The 19,641-nt window shown below is 40.8% G+C and overlaps 1 protein-coding gene across 4 annotated transcripts in view; it reads right to left on the minus strand.

Annotated features, from left to right (window-relative positions):
• The window catches only part of PTPN3 (protein tyrosine phosphatase non-receptor type 3), a 710,747-nt gene that overhangs the window by 181,814 nt on the left and 509,292 nt on the right, over positions 1-19,641 (minus strand). For all 4 annotated transcript variants that reach the window (XM_033930629.1, XM_033930631.1, XM_033930630.1 and 1 more), the window contains 2 exons: positions 19,076-19,099; positions 16,326-16,521 (listed from right to left, as the gene is read on the minus strand). In XM_033930629.1, coding sequence (XP_033786520.1) covers positions 16,326-16,521; positions 19,076-19,099 — 220 coding nt within the window. The remainder of the gene's footprint in view (positions 1-16,325; positions 16,522-19,075; positions 19,100-19,641) is intronic.

Consider the following 19,641-nt stretch of genomic DNA (forward strand, 5'->3'; position numbering starts at 1 on the left):
CTATGCGAGTTGAGATCGAGCTCTGGGATTTGTGAAATTTTTTTCCTAAAATGCCTCACACTAAGCGCAAAGGCACAATCCGAACGGGGCCCTTACCTTCGGATTCGTCCACGCCGATGCGCCAGACGTTGCTCGACTTCACCGCTAGATGAAGTTGATGTTGGAGCGCGAGGTGCCGTGGCGTTGCCCTCCCAGGACTTGAAAGGCACGCCGGAACCGGAAGTCTCTCTCTCGCCTCCTGACCTCTCTATTTCTCCGTGCCCCGCGACGGAGATGCCTGAGCTTGAAGGAAGCCCTGATACTGAAGTGGTTGCAGGAGCATTCCTTCATGAGGGAAACACAGCCAGATATGGAGCCGTGGTGAAAGGAAAACAGCAAGGAGTTGAGGGTAAAACCACAACTCCCTCGGAGGTCTCCCTTGTGGATGTTTGGAGACTGCTCCAGAAAATGGAAGGTACAAGTTGAAAATCCACAGAAGAAACAGCAAATTTGGTAGGCAAAGTTTACTCTTTAGTAAAAACAGTAGATGAAATTAAAAAAGACACAGAATTGAAGTTTCAAAAAACCATTATATCTTTAAAATCAGTCAATGAACTTTAATAAAAGATAAATTAATGATCCATAAGAAAATAGAACAATTGGAAAATTATAACAGGAGATTAAATTTAAGGATATTGAATTTCCCAAAAACAGTTGATATGTCTCCGGTTGAAATGTTTAGAAATTACCTATCACAGAATTTAAACTTCACACCTGAAATGTTTCCTTCATTAAATAAAATTTATTATCTTCCAACTTCTTAAAAAAAAAAAAAAGTGTTGAAACAATTACGACGGAGCCTCAGACTCAGGCTCAAATGGACCTAGGCAAAATATCAAAGATATTGAAATCATCGACGGTGCAAATTGAGGAGAGGGCAACTCTGCTTGCCTCATTTGTTTTTCAACAAGATTTAAACGCAATAATGAAAATGTACTTCAGGAATGCACAGATTCCTTTCATGGGACAACGGGTTTGGATTTATCCTGATGTTAACAAAGAAACCCAAGAGAGAAGAAACTTTTCCTTAATATGAGACAAGAAGTGAAGGATTTGGAAGCAAATTTTCAACTAGTGTACCCATGGAAATGCCTCATTAAATATGTTGGATTGAAGTACGCTTTCTTTGTTCCAGACCATTTGCGGACTTTTCTGGACTTAAAGAAGATCACCAAAGGTTAAATTGGTCATTAAGTTGATATAGAGGAGTATTTCCGTTAATGGCCATTAGTTATAATGATTTTCCTGTTTGGTATAAATCCTTTTTGTTTGGGGCCACTTCACCGTAAATTTATGTTGGGGTCTAAGAAGAAGTTATTATTGATGTTTAATTTGTAAAAATGTATTTCCTTATATTCTGTTTCCTTTCGTTTTACCTAAACAAGCGTTTTTGCTTGCTCTATTTCAAAATATAATAAATAAATAAAATAAAAAAATTTAAAAATACATCAAAGTTCTCAGCAAATTTACAATATTAAAACAATGAGTTTTTTTTTAAATTTTCGAAAGACACAGTATGAAGAAACTTTCCTTAATTCAGTAGGAAGATCATTCCAAAGTTTGATTCCTACATATTCAAGATTTACACATCAAGGCCTGTGCAAGAACTGCTACTCAACAAACACTTGACTGAGCAATACTATGTCAATTTTTAAAATAAGTACAAATCATACATTACAAATATCAGCTGACATCAAAGCAGCTTTACATACTGTACCATAACAATTCAAACTATCCTTCCCCTCATTAAAAGGCATATCCCATCCTAGAAAACTAGGGTCATCCCTCTCCATCAGAATCACTGAGCTCTGGAACAACCTTTCTACCCTACTTCGGAATATGGGCGCCCTCCAACTTTTCCGAAAACATCTGAAAACCTGGCTATTCTCAAAAATGTAATATGTCCTCCTCTTTGCTATACTAAGTCCCTCTAAACTTTCTTTTTACTGTCCTGTTACCCTCATTGGAGTTCCTTCTCTATACCTTTTCCTTTAAACCGTGCCGAGCTCTACGATTGTGGAGATGATGCGGTATACAAACTTAAGGTTTAGTTTAGTTAGTTTAGTTTAATTATACACACTATAAGTCATAGTACTTTGGAGATATTCTCAAACTATCCCAATTATTTAATACTAATACTGCACGGACGTCAATGCAATGACATCACATGCCCTTCCGGGTGCCTTCTGGCTGGGGCACTGGGTTTAGTGTGCCGTTGGCCGGAAGGTTTGCGAGACACTGCCCTAATATGATGGCACAAAATTATATATACAGTGAAAAACTGACATAAGAAAGAACTGATATTTTCTGTGTAAAAAATAGTGGATACTTTCTCAGCAACAGAGACATACATGCACATAACTTATCTATTCATCTATATCTTTCTATATCTATATCTATATATCTCTCTATATATTTATACAATAGATAGATAGAGTATACAGTATACACTGCAATGCCATTTATGCAAGATATGGATTTCTTGTGGAGCATCAGGTCAAATCTGGGTTGACAAGTAGGAGAACACTTTGCCATAATCGAATTGGAGAGAAATGAAGATTAGAGAATGATACCGTTCCCGTCCCCGCGGATAACCGCGGGAAATAATCCCATGTCATTTTCTAGTGTCTATTTCAACCTCGGTCCTTCTATACCAGCATTCTTCAAAGCAAAGCTTGCGGGTCAGTGGTTGTGCCCAATTATTATACTCTGATTCTTCCCTCTCTCCTTAAAGAATGACATGAAGATGGTTTCCCATGGTTATCCATGGGGACGGGAACGGTGATAAATTTTGTCACCGTGTCATTCTCTAATGAAGATCACTATCTTTAAAAAAAATAGTATCAAACATTTCTCCAAGCAAAAACATTGTTCTAAAGAAGTACAAGGAAACCACCATTAGAATCCACACAAATAAAAGCACAAGAAAAGAAAATTATATCAAACAGGACTACTTGAGTGAGCTCACAAACAAAAGGGGTGGGCACGTATATGGAGAGAATAGGCAAGAAAATATTCGCTAGGAAAATCAAAGGTTAGATATTATAGTGTTAGTACAAATAAACAACTGCAAAGATTCAGACAAGTTATATCTTGCAAACAATAATATGCTTACAGGGAAAATGAAGAGCAAAAGAGGCTCCTAACTGTAGACCTTTAAGTAGATGTGAAAAACCATCCTGTGTTCCACAAAAAACATCTTCAGTTTGCAACCTACATAAAACCACTGTAATCCAAATCCCCCCCCTCAAAAAAAAAAAAAAAGCTCAAGAAGCTGTCTACCCTACTCTAAAGCCAACTTTATCATGGTAGAAAGCACAATTGGCTCGTCCCCATCAGGAATTTAATCCTAAACCATCAAAAGCACACTTTACTGAATTTCCCTCTCTAGCAACTCTTCTTAATCTGCGGTAAATAATCAAATCTTGGAAATAGGAGGAAATGAAACCTATAGAACCTTTACTACATCCAAAAGATATTTTTAAGCATATCATCTGCAAGAGCTACAAGAGCTTTTTGCAAAATTTTAACTCACAGATTCATCTTTTATGTTAAATTCTTCATTGATTTCAACTTTTTCAACCCTTTCTTCACCATCGTTAGCCTGTTATTAAACTAAATTAAGACTTACTTAACCTAGAAAGACACACCTGAAATCTGTGTCATTTGTTAGAACTAAACTTGGAACTGGCTAGAGATAAACTGCCATAAAGGCCATAAAGTTTCAAAAGAGCCAGGAGCTGTAAATCTATATGCCAAATTAATAACAAAAAACAACAACCAAAACACACTCACAGTTGCTTTTACTCATCGTCTCACACTGCAAATCTTTCTCAATCCTGCTAATATGGCATGAGGGAGTAGCACAGTAGCTAAAGCACTGGGCTGATAACCAGGGAAGTCCCGCTGCTCTTTGTGATCTTGGTCAAGTTACCTAACCCTTTGTTGCCTCAGGTACAATCTTAGGGGCCCTTTTACTAAGCTGTTCCCCCCAGTAGTCCAATTATTAGCATCTGCCAGCATTTTCTCCCTCCTCCTGTCCTTATTCCTTTTCCAGTGCTCTAAAGGTGTTCTATTTCACTTTAATTATTTCTTGTTTTGCAGCTTTTCCTTTGATAGTGATTTGTCTCCTCCCACTTTGATTTTTGTGGACTAATAGCCTTTTAAAGTTCTTTCAATTAATTTCCTGGTTATGTATGTGTTATGTACAAAGCTAGGGTTACCATATGGCTCCAGAAAAAGGAAAACAAATTGAGACATCTAGGTTTTGCTTCCGTTGCTGGATGGTATATACTAGAGAATGACACGGTGGTTGTTACCCGCCAAAATGGTGACCAAAAAAAAAGGTCACCGCGAGATCGAGGACAAGGCCATTCGCCGCCCCATGGAGTGGTGAATGGTTAGCATGCGCGGTGAACGAGCGTTCGATCCGGCAGCTCCCTCTCTCTCGCCAGCCGGCCGGCCATGCACCTCTCTCCCTCTTTTTCCCTTACCTTCTCTTGTGGCGAAACTGGCAATTTGTATAAGGCTATGTGCTGTATTACAGTTGGAGTCTTGAAGTTGCGTCACATTGCCTGCTGGAAAAGTCTCCTCTGACGCAACTTCCTGTTTCCAGTTGCATCGGAGGAGACTTTTCTAGCAGGCAACCCGACACGACTTCAAGGCTCCGGCTGTAATACAACGCATAGCCTTATACAAATTGCCAGTTTCGCCACAAGAGAAGGTAAGGGAAAGAGAGGGAGGGAAATGCACGGCTGGCCGGCAGGAGGGAGCTGCTGGACCACGTGAAGGGTGCTGGGGGTGAGGGGATGGAGAGGAGAAGACGCTGAAGACGGGGACGGGGCGGTGAAAGGGACAGCGGGGACGGTGACGGGGCGGTGAAGGGGATGGCGGGGACGGGGCGGTGAAGGGGACGGCGGGGACAGGGCGGTGAAGAGGATGGTGGTCTGGGACAGGGCAGTGAAGGGGACAGAATTTTTCCCGGGACGGGGCGGTGAAAGGGACAGCGGGGACGGTGACGGGGCGGTGAAGGGGATGGCGGGGACGGGGCGGTGAAGGGGACGGCGGGGACAGGGCGGTGAAGAGGATGGTGGTCTGGGAACGGGGCAGTGAAGGGGACAGAATTTTTCCCCGTGTCATTCTCTAGTATATACCTCAGGTTACTGGAAAAATTCAAACATAAAATTGCTGATTTTGACATTTGTTAAAATTAGAGACCATAACAACAGGCCTTCTGATTTGTATGGCAGGAATGCACACACGTTACACCAGTTTTAAAAGGAAAAGCATATAGTGCCTTTTTTGAAATTACTCCATGGATTGTGTCCATACACATTCACACCTGCTCTCAGGAATGCCTCTGACCAAGTCAGACAAACTTAATTGCTATTACTGACATTAAAATTGTCCATTTTACCTGAACTTTAGAGAGTGGCCAACATAACACCAGTTTTTAAAAAGGTTTCCAGGGGTGATCCAGGAAATTACAATGTTGTCAGAGCTAGGCAACATGAGAGAACCTATTATAAAGAATAAAATTACTGAACACACAAACAAACATGATTTAAGGGGAAACAGTCAATGTGGATTCAGCCAAGGAAAATCTTCCCTCGCCAATTTGCTTCATTTCTTTGAAGGCGTGAATAAACATGTGCATAAAGGTGAGACAGCTGATGTAGTTTATCTAAGTTTTCAGAAATACGTTTGACAAAGTACCGTACATCATGAAATGCTCCTTAAAAAATTTAAAAGCCTTTTCATAGGAGGCAAAGATCAGTTGTAGTTTGGAAACTGATTAAAAGGCAGAAAGAGGGTAGGGTTAAATGGCCATTTCTCTCAATGGAGGAAAGTGAATAGTAAAACGCCCCAGGGATCTGTACTTGGCCCATTGATATTGAGCAGGTTTATAAGTGATTTGGAAAAAAAGGAACAATCAGCCAGATGATTAAATTTACAGATGACAGATCAATTTGAAGTTGTTAAAAAGCACATAGGGCTCCTTTTACTAAAGTGCGCTAGCTTTGTTAGCGCGCGCTAAACGAAAAATACTAACGCAAGCTCTATGGAGGCGTTAGCGTTTAGCGCGTGGGGTATTGTAGTGCGCGCTAAGCATGCGCTAAGACCGCTAGTGCACCTTAGTAAAAGAAGCTCATAGACTGTGAGAAATTGCAGGAGGACCATAGTAAATTGTAAAACTTCGCTAAACCAGGAAGAGAGGTAGGCTGTATATATTAATTCACAAATTGGGGTCAAAGACCTGACCTGGACCTTCTGGGGACCTCTGCCGGTCCAAACATCGCCTCCTCTCAGGGTCAGGCACTTCCACACAGTAGCATTTCGCTGGCGACACGTAATTGTGGTTTAGGGACAGTGTTTTGAGATCCAGCTCTCGTGCTTTCTGTGACTCATGACCTGCAGAGGGACCAGAGGGGGCTAAGCCCATAGCTCCTGCCCCCCGGATGCTCCTCAGGTGCTCATCCAGTACAAACTTGGCATTATATAGGAGTTAAACCACCTGAAGAGTGCATTACAATCAATTTAAACCAAGACCTTTATCATTAATTATGTGGACACAAAAATTGGTGTTATATTAAGGCCAAATTTGTGGCCTTAAGAATTGCTCTTATGATGTTTAAAATTATTCACACAGTTCAAACTGGTTTTATTGGAGCCAGGCACTCTTCTAATAATACTAAATTATACTTACATTTTATACAAGGAGCTAAAAATCTGGATACAGCTCACTTGATGCAGAGAAAGCTTTTGACAGAGTCAAATGGAAATATACTGTATGTTTGAATCCCTGAAATCATTTGGATGTGGACGCAACTTAATAAATATGATACAGATTGCGGGCTCCTTTTATTAAGGTGCGCTAGCGTTTTTAGCGCGAGCGCTAACCCCGCCAAGAACTAAAGCCAGCTCATTGCTAAAACCGCCAGCGCAGCTTAGTAAAAGGAGCCCTATGTATTTTGCACCTTGTGCTCATATATTAATAATTCCCTTTCTGATTCATTTAAGCTATACAAAGGGACAAGACACAGTTGCCCTCTTTCACCCTTATAATTCGATATTGCATTGAGACACTGTTGATAGCTATAAGAGAAGACAGAAACACTGAAGGTTTAACCTGGAATGTATATCACTATAAATTATCTGCTTATGCAAATGATATTCTATTGTACATGACTAATCTAGAGACTACTATACCATTCTTTACCCACTTTAATCAATATGTTTAGTAAATTCTCTGGTACAAAATTAACTGCAGTGAATACATTCTTCTGTTAAATATCTGTATGGTGCAGTGGTTAAAGCTACAGCCTCAGTACCCTGGGGCTGTGGGTTCAAACCCACGCTGCTCCTTGTGACCCTGGGCAAATCACTTAATCCCTCATTGCCCCAGGTACATTAGATGGATTGTGAGTCTACTGGGACAGACAGAAAAAAATGCTTCAGTACCTGAATAAATTCATGTAAGCCGTTCTGAGCTCCTTTGGGAGAACAGTAAAGAAAATTGAATAAAGAAAGAACTTAGAAAATATCAATTTAAATGGGGAGCAAACAGCATTAAATATCAAGGTATTCAGGTTTATAATAGGTTTACAACACTTTCAAGAATAATGAAAAATTCTGTAATAAAAGGTCTTTCTACTAAATGATCTCCCAAGTTCCTATCTTGATGGGTAGAATTGCTACTGGCAAGATGACCAGTAATATTTATTTTACAATAGTAGCATGATTCCAGCTTTCTTTTTAAAATCCTTCGACAAAAAAACTGAAACACTAATTTTAAATTTTATGTGGCAATCCGACATCTAGAATTCAGATGCAGAAACTACAGAATGGTAAGGATTTGAATGGAGTTAATCTTCTCAGTTTTTGATATCATCATTCTTAAACACGGTATGCACTGGAGTACTCAAACCGTATCCTCAACTGGCTAATTTAATTTTGTAAGTATCAGATTAAGTAAGAATTTACTAAATACTTAATTCCATAGCAGCTACAATTCAATATGTGGATCAAATGAGTCCTAAACCGGTGTGACGTGGAGGGACATTTTCAATAGGACTTCTAAGTCTGACTTTGGATGCTTCCCGCAAGACGCCCAAAGTCAGAGGCGAAGAAATAGCCATTTTTGAACAAGATGTCCATAGGAGGGGCTTTAGGCACCAGCCCTAGGATCCTGTGGGTTGGGCAGGGGAGGGGCAGACTCGCCTCATTTTAACGGAGGCGGGCCTGCTGGCCAGACAGTGCAAGGACCTGTCTGGCCAACTTGCGGGTAAGCCCGAAGGGGGGCTCCGGGGAGGGGTGGGTTGGGGCATTTTGTTGGGGGGGGTCCGGCAGGAGGGGTTGGGTACCCTCTTGCCAGCGATCTTTGGGGGGAGGGGCCTACCAGCAGGAAGAGTTGAGCACCTTCCTGCCAGCGATCGTGGGGTTCTGTCGTCAGGAGGGGTTGGGCACCCTCCTGCAGCAATCGTAGGGGAGGAGGGGAGACCGATGGCTGTAGCCGCGGCCGCTATACTAATCGTGGTAGGAAGATCCCTTACCGCAATTAAGTTTAGCGGCTGCGTCTAAAGTAACCTGGTTCTGTAACTGGCATCTGCAATATGGATGTCGGTTATAGAATCGGGTTTAATTTGGGCGGGTGTAGGCCCGATTTTGTATAGGACGCCCGGGCCTATATGCATATCTTTCATTAGTTACTTTTTACTTCAGATTGCACTATTTGTGAATTTGTTTTACAACTGCTTTTTACAATGTTGGATTCATTTACTCAATGCATTCACTCTGTAGCCCCCTCAATCTCTCTCCTCACTTATCTCATCCCCATAAACTCCATTTGTCAGGTAAGTTCCTCTTAAGTGTGTACCCTTCTCCTCCACCGCCAACTCCAGACTCCAACCCTTCTTTCTTGCCATGCTATTTGCCTGGAAAAGGCTGTCAGAGTCAATACGTCATGCTCCATCTCTAGCAGTATTCAAATCCAAACTAAAAGCCCACTTTTGAAGCTGCTTTCACCTCTTAATTCACTCACCATCTGTTACCTTTTCCCATCGTATCATTCTTTCTGCTAGAAACACCCCAACCCTGAGATGTCCTGTCTGCAGTGGTGTACCAAAGGGGGGGGGGCAGGGCAGAGGGGGGTAGTCTGCCCCAGGTGCACAGCAGGCCACCCTCCCTATTCTGCCGCTGCTGCTTTCCTTAACCAGCAGCAGCGGCAGTAAACTTTAAATCAGGGGTGTCCACAGCCCGGCTTGTGCTCTCTCCTTTCCTTCCTTCTGTGCCTCCCTCTTGGAGAGAGTGGGAGCCAAAAGGCCTTGAGCATGTGCAGATGCTCAAGGCCAGCAGAATCAGCGACAGGTTTTTTTGGGTACCGGCACATCCTATGGGTTGGTGCAGCATGCCAGTGCCTGATCACAGTAAGGGTTGGGGCGGGGCGGGGCGGGAGGGGGGCAGGCAATGCCTTGCATATATGGAAAATGCTTGGTTTGCAAGGCAAGATTTGCGAGAGTGTTTTGCTTGTCTTGCAAAACACTCGCAAACCCGTGTTACTCACAAACCGAGGTTTGACTGTATATTGCATACTAAATCTAATTTCCAAAAGGTTAAGAACATAAAAGGAAATTCACTACTCACACAATGGCTGCAGGAGTTCAGAGCAAGTGGACATGTCTGATGCACAATCTTAACATCATTGTGACACCATCAAGATGCACCTATATGGCAGAATGCCTCTAAAAATAGGAATATGTGCTGGGGTATCTGACCATACTTGGGATTTGAACCCATGACCTTTGGAAGATGGAAGCAGTGCCTTTAACCACTGAGCCACAGGTGCTTTCTTTTAGGCATCAGCTCCTGCAATGTGGGACCTTTTTGTTTCAAATAAAGACTTAATTATTGGTTGAAAAGACATCCCCCTTGCCTTTTCCAGTTATTCCAGGTAACACCTTAGGGCCATCTCAGGGTAAAAATAAATTTCCCTCTGGACTCTGCAAATGTAAATGGCAAAGTCCACAATCCATAATCTCTTTTGAGAGCAAATAAAAAGCTATGAAGGTACTGGAGAGGGGTGTGCATATTGATGATGTCACAATAATGTCAAGATTGTTTTGATAGGGTTTGAGCTAATGGGGGGGAGGGATGTTCTCACCCTCTTTCTTTATTATTTTATTTCTTTTAATGATTCTATGTACTCTTCCCTCACATTTTCTATTCTAGTGCAATAAATGTGTCATTCTGGACAAGAATGCAATATCCCCACGAGCCTTTGCAGAAGGAATCCACTCCGTTTTATGTAACCCTCCTACTTCACTGAGAGCTCTACTGCCACCTAGAGTTTTTTTTCCTTCTGCACATGAGCCTAAAGGAGTATTTCTGTTCTGCTCTTTTTCTTTTACTTTTTTTCCACTTATTTTTTTTCTTCAGTTTTCGGTGCTCATAGTTTCCTGATTCCAGGGTTCAATTCCTCCTACATGGAGAAGAAGCAGACTGTAGTCTGCAGCTGACAGGCCAATCCCTTGTGGTACCTATTATCCAGCCTGCAAAAGTGTTTTTGAAGCTCGGGGCTATCCCCCAGTTAGTGTTGCTCACCTACTAATTGGCAGGGGTTTGAGGCTCAGCGGTGTCTCACAGGGTGCTGGCTGAATTTTTGCCTTCCCCCTCCTGGTTTTGAACATCTATGGGTCCGTGGGAGTGGGGGCTCAGTCATACACCATGTCTAACTGGCAGCCTGAATATCCAGCTTTGGAGGATATTTCTTCACGAGGCAGTGATTTCTTCTTCCTTTCCAGCAACTATTGAAGGCTGAGGCAAGCTACAACACATTGCCAGCACAGGTCACAGTGAGTAAGGTGGTTATAGCCTAGGTACTCTTCCCCCATATTTTCTATTATTGCAATGATATGGAAATTTGTATTAATTGAGTTCCCCTTTTCTTTTTCTTCTTATTTTTAAGTCTGTGTCAGTAGATGATTGTCATTTTTTCTCTCTCAAATCTTCAAAGAAAAAATTAAATGTAGAAAAAGTTCTTTCATCATTCTGCTTTAATTTGGTCACTTCTGACATTCTGATTATTCTGCTTTAATCTCATCATTCCTCTTTTCTATGGTCTCTCCTCTTTTCTTCGCTTCTCACTATCTGACATCTATTCTCCAAAATCACTTTGCTCTCATCTTTTCCCTCTTTCACCATCTTGTGTTATCACTCTGCTCCCCTATCTCTTCTCTTCACTGCCACCACCATTAACCTTATTCTCTCTCCTTTTACAACTACCAGCTCTCTGCCCATTCACAACCCATAATCTCCACACACTATATTTTAATACCTTATCCATTACGTTTTCTAATCTCTCATAACATAACAAATTTATTTAATTTCCCGCAATATCTCACAGTTCATTGCAGATTACACAGTAAGATAACTGAATATCCTTCATTTCTGCACACACACTAACCATCCCTTTCCCTCTTCCTTCATTTCTGCACACACACACACACACAGACCATCCCTTTCTCTCTTCCTTCATTTCTGCACATACACACACTGACAGCCCTTTCCCTCTCCTTTTCACCCTCTTCCTTCATTTCTGCATGCACATACAAACACTGACCATCCCTTTCCCTCTTCCTTCATTTCTGCGCACACACACACACACTGACCAGCCCTTTCCCTCTTCCTTCATTTCTGCGCACACACACACACACACTGACCAGCCCTTTCCCTCTTCCTTCATTTCTGCATGCACACACCCTCCGACCAGCTCTTTCCCTCTCTTTTTTGCCCCTCTTTATGCCAGTCTCTTCTTTGATCTCTCTCCCCCTCCTTTCCTGTCTATTGTTTATCTTGCCATTCTTCCTTTCTTTACATTTCTCATACTACCCTTATCAGTGTAGCCATTTGAAAACACCACTACCACAGTGGGTGTGGGAGCTTGCAGAAGTCCTGGCTCTTCTGCTGAAGTAGATAGCAAAGTACTCTTGGTTCAGAAATAGCCAGTAAGCCCTAGGCATAAGAACATAAGAATAGCCTTACTGGGCCAGACCGTCTGTCAAGCCCAGTAGCCCGTTCTCACAGTGGCCAATCCAGGTCCCTAGTACCCAAGGAGTTGCAACATTCCATACTACCGATCCAGGGCAAGCAGTGGCTTTCACAATGTCTTTCTCAATAACAGAATATGGACTTTTCCTCCAGGAAATTGTCCAAATCTTTCTTAAACCCAACTACACTATTTGCTCTTATCACAACCTCTGGCAATGCATTCCAGAGCTTAACTATGGAAGCGGCTGCAATGTGGGAGATGAATGCTTATAGCATTCTCTAGGGACCAATTAATTGTGCAGTGGTAGCATGCGGTTATACTGTAAAGGGTTGTTCTAAAACAAAACGAGCATCAGTATCTTATGATACTTAAGAATACATTACTCAAGCAAAGCACATGTTAAAATCTTATTTGTTGAATTAATTTATTGGGGAATGATGTAGATGAAATGCATGTTTTTACTATTACTTTGCACTTCTCTTTGGATGCACAGTTTTCTGGTGACAGGATAATCGCGCGCCAGACGCCAGCGCGCCGACAATCCAGCGCAGACAATTCGGCGGAAGACAGAAGCGCTCGGGGGAAAAAATAATTTTTAAAGAGCTCCGACTGGGGGTTTGGGGTGGCAACCCCCCCACTTTATTGGTTAGTGTTCGCGCTGCCGATGTAGGGGGGGGTGTGGGGGGTGAAACCCCCCACATTATAGAGAAAATGGAACTTTTCCCGAAAAAAATCAGAAAAAGTTCTGTTTTCGCTATAATGGAGGTTTCCAACCCCCCGAACCCCCCTCCAACAGCAGCACAAACACTAACCAATAAAGTGGGGGGGTTGCCACCCCAAACCCCCCGTCGGAGCTCTTTAAAAATTACTTTTTCCCCCGAGCGCTTCTGTCTTGCGCGGAATTGTCGGCGCTGGATTGTCAGCGCGCTGACGTCTTGCGCTCCACTGTCTATGAACCCAGTTTTCTTGATGTTAACCGCATAGAACTGTAAAATTTCTGCAGTATGCAAATTTAAAAAAATAAAAATTGCTGCTCAACAGCATGAGGGACCAAAGAATGAACAATATTTGGGGGGACACCCTCCTTCCCCCCACCCCTCGTGTCCCATTATGCTAACTCTACATAAATCATTAGGCTATATATGGGAGTTTATCAAAACATGATTAAAACATTTTACAAGATTCTTCAGAAGCTTGCCTACAACTCCTTAAGGGAATGGTAATCACAGCAGCTCATTAATTCAGACAGCCAATCAACAGCTCTATATTTGACATAGCAGCAGAAATGCGATCAAAATCATTACAAATCATTTTTAGCACATGAATTCACAGGGTTATTTGAGTCATGAATATATATATATATATATATATATATATCAATAAGCTTCACATTAGACTTTTTATATCCTTGGAGCTGAAAACAACTACGTTTTATTAGTTCTTTTTGTCTAAGCCCATGCTTATGACAGATCTTTGGTTTTCTTTCTCCTTTCTATCCTCAAAATCACACATACTAGAAAATCATTTTGAAGCTGAATAAAACTAATATTTTCAGTTTTATACACTTCAGTAATCCTACTCATCTAGATTTAAAAGGGTGCATTTGGAATTCTGAGATTTTGTGCTGTCTATTAAAAGGTGGCTATCAGCAATACTCCCTTCGTAGAAACGCTGATGAAACAGTGTTTGACAGAAGTACTAAAAGTTAAAGGATCTGCTCAGGTTTGGTGCTAATAAACCTCCTGAATTATTTGACAAGAAAAGTATTTGGTGAACAATGAAATGTTAAATAGCATATGAAAAGACAGACCTACTCGCTGTGCTCAGGTGCAAGAGTATCATTGAGTAACTTTTGTACAGATCCAATAAAAGGTGTCAGAACCTGAAAGAATAAAGCTTTCTCCATGACCAATGTGATGACAAACTCTGTGCCACACACCTCAACAAGAAATTCAATATGTCCAGCTATAAAAAGGCACTGGGATAAACTTGAATGATTACAGTACTCCCCTGAAATTCACAGGGGTTCCATTCCAGGAAAACCCACAAATTAAAAAAAGACGCGAATGTGGTTTCGAGTCTGTAAAGAGCCACAAGAGGGCAGCTGAGGCGCCGGCGGGTGCAATAAATCATACCTGGTATGCTCCGGGGGGGGGGGGGGGGGGGAAGAAGAGGAGGAGGAATCAGCTGTGCAGAAGGCTGATTCACAGACTCATTCCCTGTATTTTCTGACCGGAAGAGGCAGTCAGAAAGTACTGCGAACGACTGAGTCCACGAACTGTGAATTCGCGGAGGAACACTGAATATGGAGCCATCAGGCTAATTTTTAGAAGTGCTAGGCTTTTTTCTATAATGCGCCTATGACAAAAAAAATTGCATCATATTAAATAAAGATAACCAGAGATCACCTTGAGAATAATGCTACACTTTTAATCAGAATAATAAGATAACCTTTTCAGGATGGCTTCGCTGGTCACCGAATGAGAGAAACATTTCAGGACTAAAAAGCACTTACATTCACAATTTTTTTTTTTTTAATACTCCATGCCATTCAGAAATAGATTAAGAGGCAACCTAGGTTTTATTTTAAATCCATACCATACTAAATTTACTTTTACGGAAAATTATGCCTACAGTTTGAAAGAAATGAGTAATTAAGTAAACTCTCACTTCTCACCAAATAACTCCTCTTCTAAAAGAAAAAAAAAAACAGGCAGCAGGATAATTGGGCAGTTTTTTCTCCAAGTGGGTCCTGCAGTATCCCCCTTGCCAGTCAGGTTATCAGGATATCCACAATGCATGAAAAAAGATTTGTATATAATGGAAGCAGTGCATGCAGATCAATTTCATGTACAATACATTCATTGTGGATATCCTGAAAACCTGACTGGCAAGGGAATACTCCAGGACTCACCTGGAAAATGCTATCATATGGGACACATGGAAGATTTCAATCTGAAAGGACTCCCCTCTATTTTGGGCCTATGATAACAGTCATAGAAATACGTTTCCAGCCAAAACAAACAAATGCCTTACTCAATATGGTTTCCCTAGCTAAAGGAGGAGGGAAACATTTCAGGGCTAAAAACCATTTAAATTCACAAAGTTTTAGATTTAAAAGTACCATTCTGTTTTAGGAGAAGCTCGTAAACCACCATTAAACAACACTCATCTAGAGCAATTCTCACTATATTTAAACTCACTATATTGTATCGTAAGTCGATCTATGACACCGTATTGTATTAAGATTTTTGCTATTCGCTGAATGTCCAGCCTTCTTAGAATGTAAACCGCCTAGAAGTCGCCTGACTATGGCGGTATAGAAAAATAAAGTTATTATTATTATTATTATTATTATTCAGAATAGGGTCTTGGAGTTATCATAATCCAATTTCTCCCCTTTAAGAGGGTAGTTCTTTTTTTTTTTTTTTGTAAATCTTTATTAATTTTAAAATATAAATAGTGCAATACAATGAATTTAAACATAAGTAAATCAAGAAACGCACTTTAAATATGCAAATAATTAAAAAAACACTCATTTTCTCCCCCCTTAACTAATAAAAGTAGATATACATTTCTAATTTCCATACAATAAATAAAATAGGAATAACAAACAATAGTACATTTCCCACCACCCTCCTTCCCACCCTGGATGTGTAAGGAGGTCAGATAAAAAGAAAAGGTACATGACATCTATTGTGACTCAATAAATGATGCCAATGGCTCCACACCATGTTAAATACTTTACTATAACCTAAAATTTCAACGTTCATTCTTTCATATTTATAACTAGAACACAGGTTTGCCCACCAGAAAGTATAATTAAGTCGATCATAACAGTTCTATAAAAAAGCATCCATTTTCAGGTGCCAAGAAGATGTCTATTCTATATAAGAACATAGGCATCAATTTTCCTTTATGGAATCCTAGCATAACAAGACACATATACATCTATATTTCAAGTGTGGCTACTTATACCAGCTATATAGCTGGTGTAAATGCTCACATCTAGATTGCTAAAAAAGGCAGTTGTGATGTTAAGGCAGAGCTTATAGTAATGGGACAGGGACAGGGACAGCGACAAAACCCGTGGGGATGGGATAGGGAAATTGAGTTCCTGTAGGGACGGAGAAAAAATTTGTCCCCATGTCATTCTCTAACCTACATCTCGGGGGCCTTCCTTACAGAATAACCCCCCCAAGTACTCTAATTTTCTGACATGCTTGAATGTACAACTTACCTTCTCACAGTAGTACTGATTTGAATCTTCTGTTAGGCTTCCTTTTAGGACGTTGTCATAGGTCTCTAAAAACTGTTTATCCACCCCATCCAGGGGCTGAGAGCCCAGGTTTTCCACTCCATTTGGTGAATGAGATGAGGCATTAGGCGAAGCTTGGGTCAGACAATTAAGACCCTGGGTTTGTTCTAGTGCATTCCTTTATAAAAAAAGAAATATAAGAAGGTAAAATCAAATATATATTAATACAACTAATAAAATAGCCACTAGCAAAGATGAGTATGATGTTAAGCTACCAAAAATAAAATAATGGAGTCTTTTTACTAAGGCGTGCTAGCCGATTTAGCACGCACTAAACGCTAATGCATCCATTATATTCTATGGACACGTTAGCGTGTGCTAAATTGGCAATAGTGTGCCTTAGTAAAAGAGGGAGAATAGTATTATTTGAGGGAGGTAATGCCTGATGAACAGGCCTAAGGGATCCTCCACCATCTGTGAGCCTGTGAAAAGTTGAACTCTTATCTAAACTATTTGCCGCTTTCCTTTTAACTTAAAACTTTCTTTTCCCCTAAATATAGCAGCTGCCGTATGTCATTTGCTACAAGCATTATAAATAAATATAGAACCCATCCACTTTTAGTCATTCAAAATGTCACAAACTCCCATGTCATGTTTTGTCTGGGCATCCAAAAGACTGATGAGTAACTGCCTTGTAAAAGAAGTGCCAGAGAGTGAGAGATCACCACGATCGAGAAGAAAAGAACTGATGAGGTTACTGCTTGCTTCAGCACTGCTTTTAGGCTCACACGCCGGTACCATCACATGAGCTGCACAGAAATCAATCCACCCTCGTTTGGCAGCATCTACAATCACAATAGACCAGGGGTGGGCAACGAGGGCCGCAATCCAGTCGGGTTTTCAGGATTTCCCCAATGAATATGCGTGAGATCTATTTGCATGCACTGCCTCCACGGTATGCAAATGGATCTCATGCATATTCATTGGGGAACTCTTAAAAACCCAACTGGACTGCGGCCCTCGTTGCCCACCCCTGCAATAGACCATTAGTTCCTTCACCTGGCAGGTGACAACTCAAGGTACTAGAGCACAGGGTAGACAATATTAGTGTTTATGTTTATTAAAATCTTTATATACTGCTATAAAGCCCAAAAGGATCAAAGTGGTTTACAGTCTAATTTTTCAAATATATAAAGGAACTCCATTTTGAATAGGAAAGAAAAACAAAAAGAACACAGTTTCTAATACATAATAAAATTAAATACTATTAATACCAATTTAAAACATTTACTTCAAAAATATATAAATGCATATGCAGACTTCAGTCGCAATTCAGTCTCATCCTCTTGAAAAGGCCAATTGAAAAAAACAGGTCTTCAATTGTCTTTTGAAATTTTGAAACGATTCTTCCTTCCTCAATTCCACAGATATACTATTCCACAATATTGGGACTAAATAAAAAAAAAATGCACAATTTCTAGTTGAGGCAAGATGAGCCTTTGAAATATGGGGCATAGTTACTTTATTGCCATTCAAAGATCTTAATAAACGCCTATGCGCATAAAACAATACCAAGTTAGAAAGATATAACTACAAATGTGTTTAGAAAATGCAATGGTCTTAACTAGGGATATATGGCTGAGCACTGGATATCGGTTCAGTTAATCAGCACCATCAGTGCCACTGTGCTTATGCCAAACTAAAAGATCCTATGACCGCAAAAGGGTAGTGTGAATTTAATGCAGCAGTCTGATCTATTTCTCTTAAAGCAAAGGAGTTTTCAGGTCAGCTTCAAAAGGTCCCGTTTACTAAAGTGTGATAAACTACTCACATAACATAACATTATAGTTATAGACCGCGTTACCAAAAAGTTCTACGCGGTTTACAAAAGATTATAAATATTAAACATAATCGTATATTTGAATGAGTCAGCTAGTCAGGTATTTGGAGAAAAGATAGGAATTTAGCTGTTTTCTAAAATGTCTGTAAGAAACAGCTGTGAGCAACAATGATCGAAATTCTTTTTCATGAGAAGCTGCCTGAGATACTAAAGTAGTAAAAGCAAAGCTGTGAGCTCCTGTAGTCTCTCGAGACTACAACGGGAGCTCACGACAGCCATTTCCTTTGAGTGATATACACGGGACAGGAGCGTAGGAAGATCGCTCCTGCCCCAAAAGCCCGCTAGACCATCAGGTAAGGTCCAGGATGCCGGGGGGGGGGGGGGGGGGGGAAGGCGGGAAGGAGGCAGGGAAGGTCCAGAATGAAGCTTTATTGAAAAAAATAAAAAATCACGAATAACCGAATCTGCGGATACTGAAATCGCGGATTCGAAGGGAGAAATATACTTATAAATTGAGATCTGCTATCCATATGCACAGACTTATGAGCCTAAGGCCCTCATCTATCAAACTGCGATAGCCGTTTTTAGCGCGGGGAGCTGCGCTGAATGGCCCTCACTGCTCCCGACGCTCATAGGAACTCAATGAGCATCGGGAGCAATGCGGGCCATTCAGCGCAGTTTGACAGAAGAGGCCCCTAAGTTTTTAACCTAGTGCATAACATCAGTGCTAAGTTTTTAACCTCTTTTTCCAACTTCTTTGCATATTGGGCCCTAGCAAAAGAAAAAAAAAATTTACTCTTTCATTCTAAAGTTGTTTGATGCTCCATTAAATAAATAGAGAGGGAGAGAGAGAGAGAGAGAGAGAATACAAGAATGCACATAGAAAACTCACTTTGGAGATTCCTGTTCAGATGACCTGCAAACAAAACAAAATAAAGGTGAGTATTTAAATTAGCATTTATACCATAACCAATCCTAAATGAAATTCAATTTAGAGAAGAGTAGATTTTGCTAAAGAATATTTTAAATATACATATATTTTGAAGTAATGGTGGGGACATCAGAGGTTTTTAGAGTAAATTGAGACTTAGGACTGAACGGGCCACAATATCCATTTAATATCAGGGGTGTCAAAGTCCCTCCTCGAGGGCCACAATCCAGTCAGGTTTTCAGGATTTCCCCAATGACTACGCATGAGATCTATTAGCATAGAATGAAAGCAGTGCATGCAAATAGATCTCATGCATATTCATTGGGAAAATCCTGAAAACCTGACTGGATTGCAGCCCTCGAGGAGGGACTTTGACACCCCTGATCAAAGTCCAGACTCCTTTCTTAAAGCATCTCAATCACTTGCCCACTTCCACCTCTTTTATACCTTTTCCAGAGCATCCTATAGTTCCATGCAAATACAGTATTAAATCTTTCTTTTCAATTACTTATGGCCTGGATTCTCTA

This window comes from Geotrypetes seraphini, chromosome 2 (assembly GCF_902459505.1).
Source record: "Geotrypetes seraphini chromosome 2, aGeoSer1.1, whole genome shotgun sequence".
NCBI classification, from domain to species: Eukaryota; Metazoa; Chordata; class Amphibia; order Gymnophiona; family Dermophiidae; genus Geotrypetes; species Geotrypetes seraphini.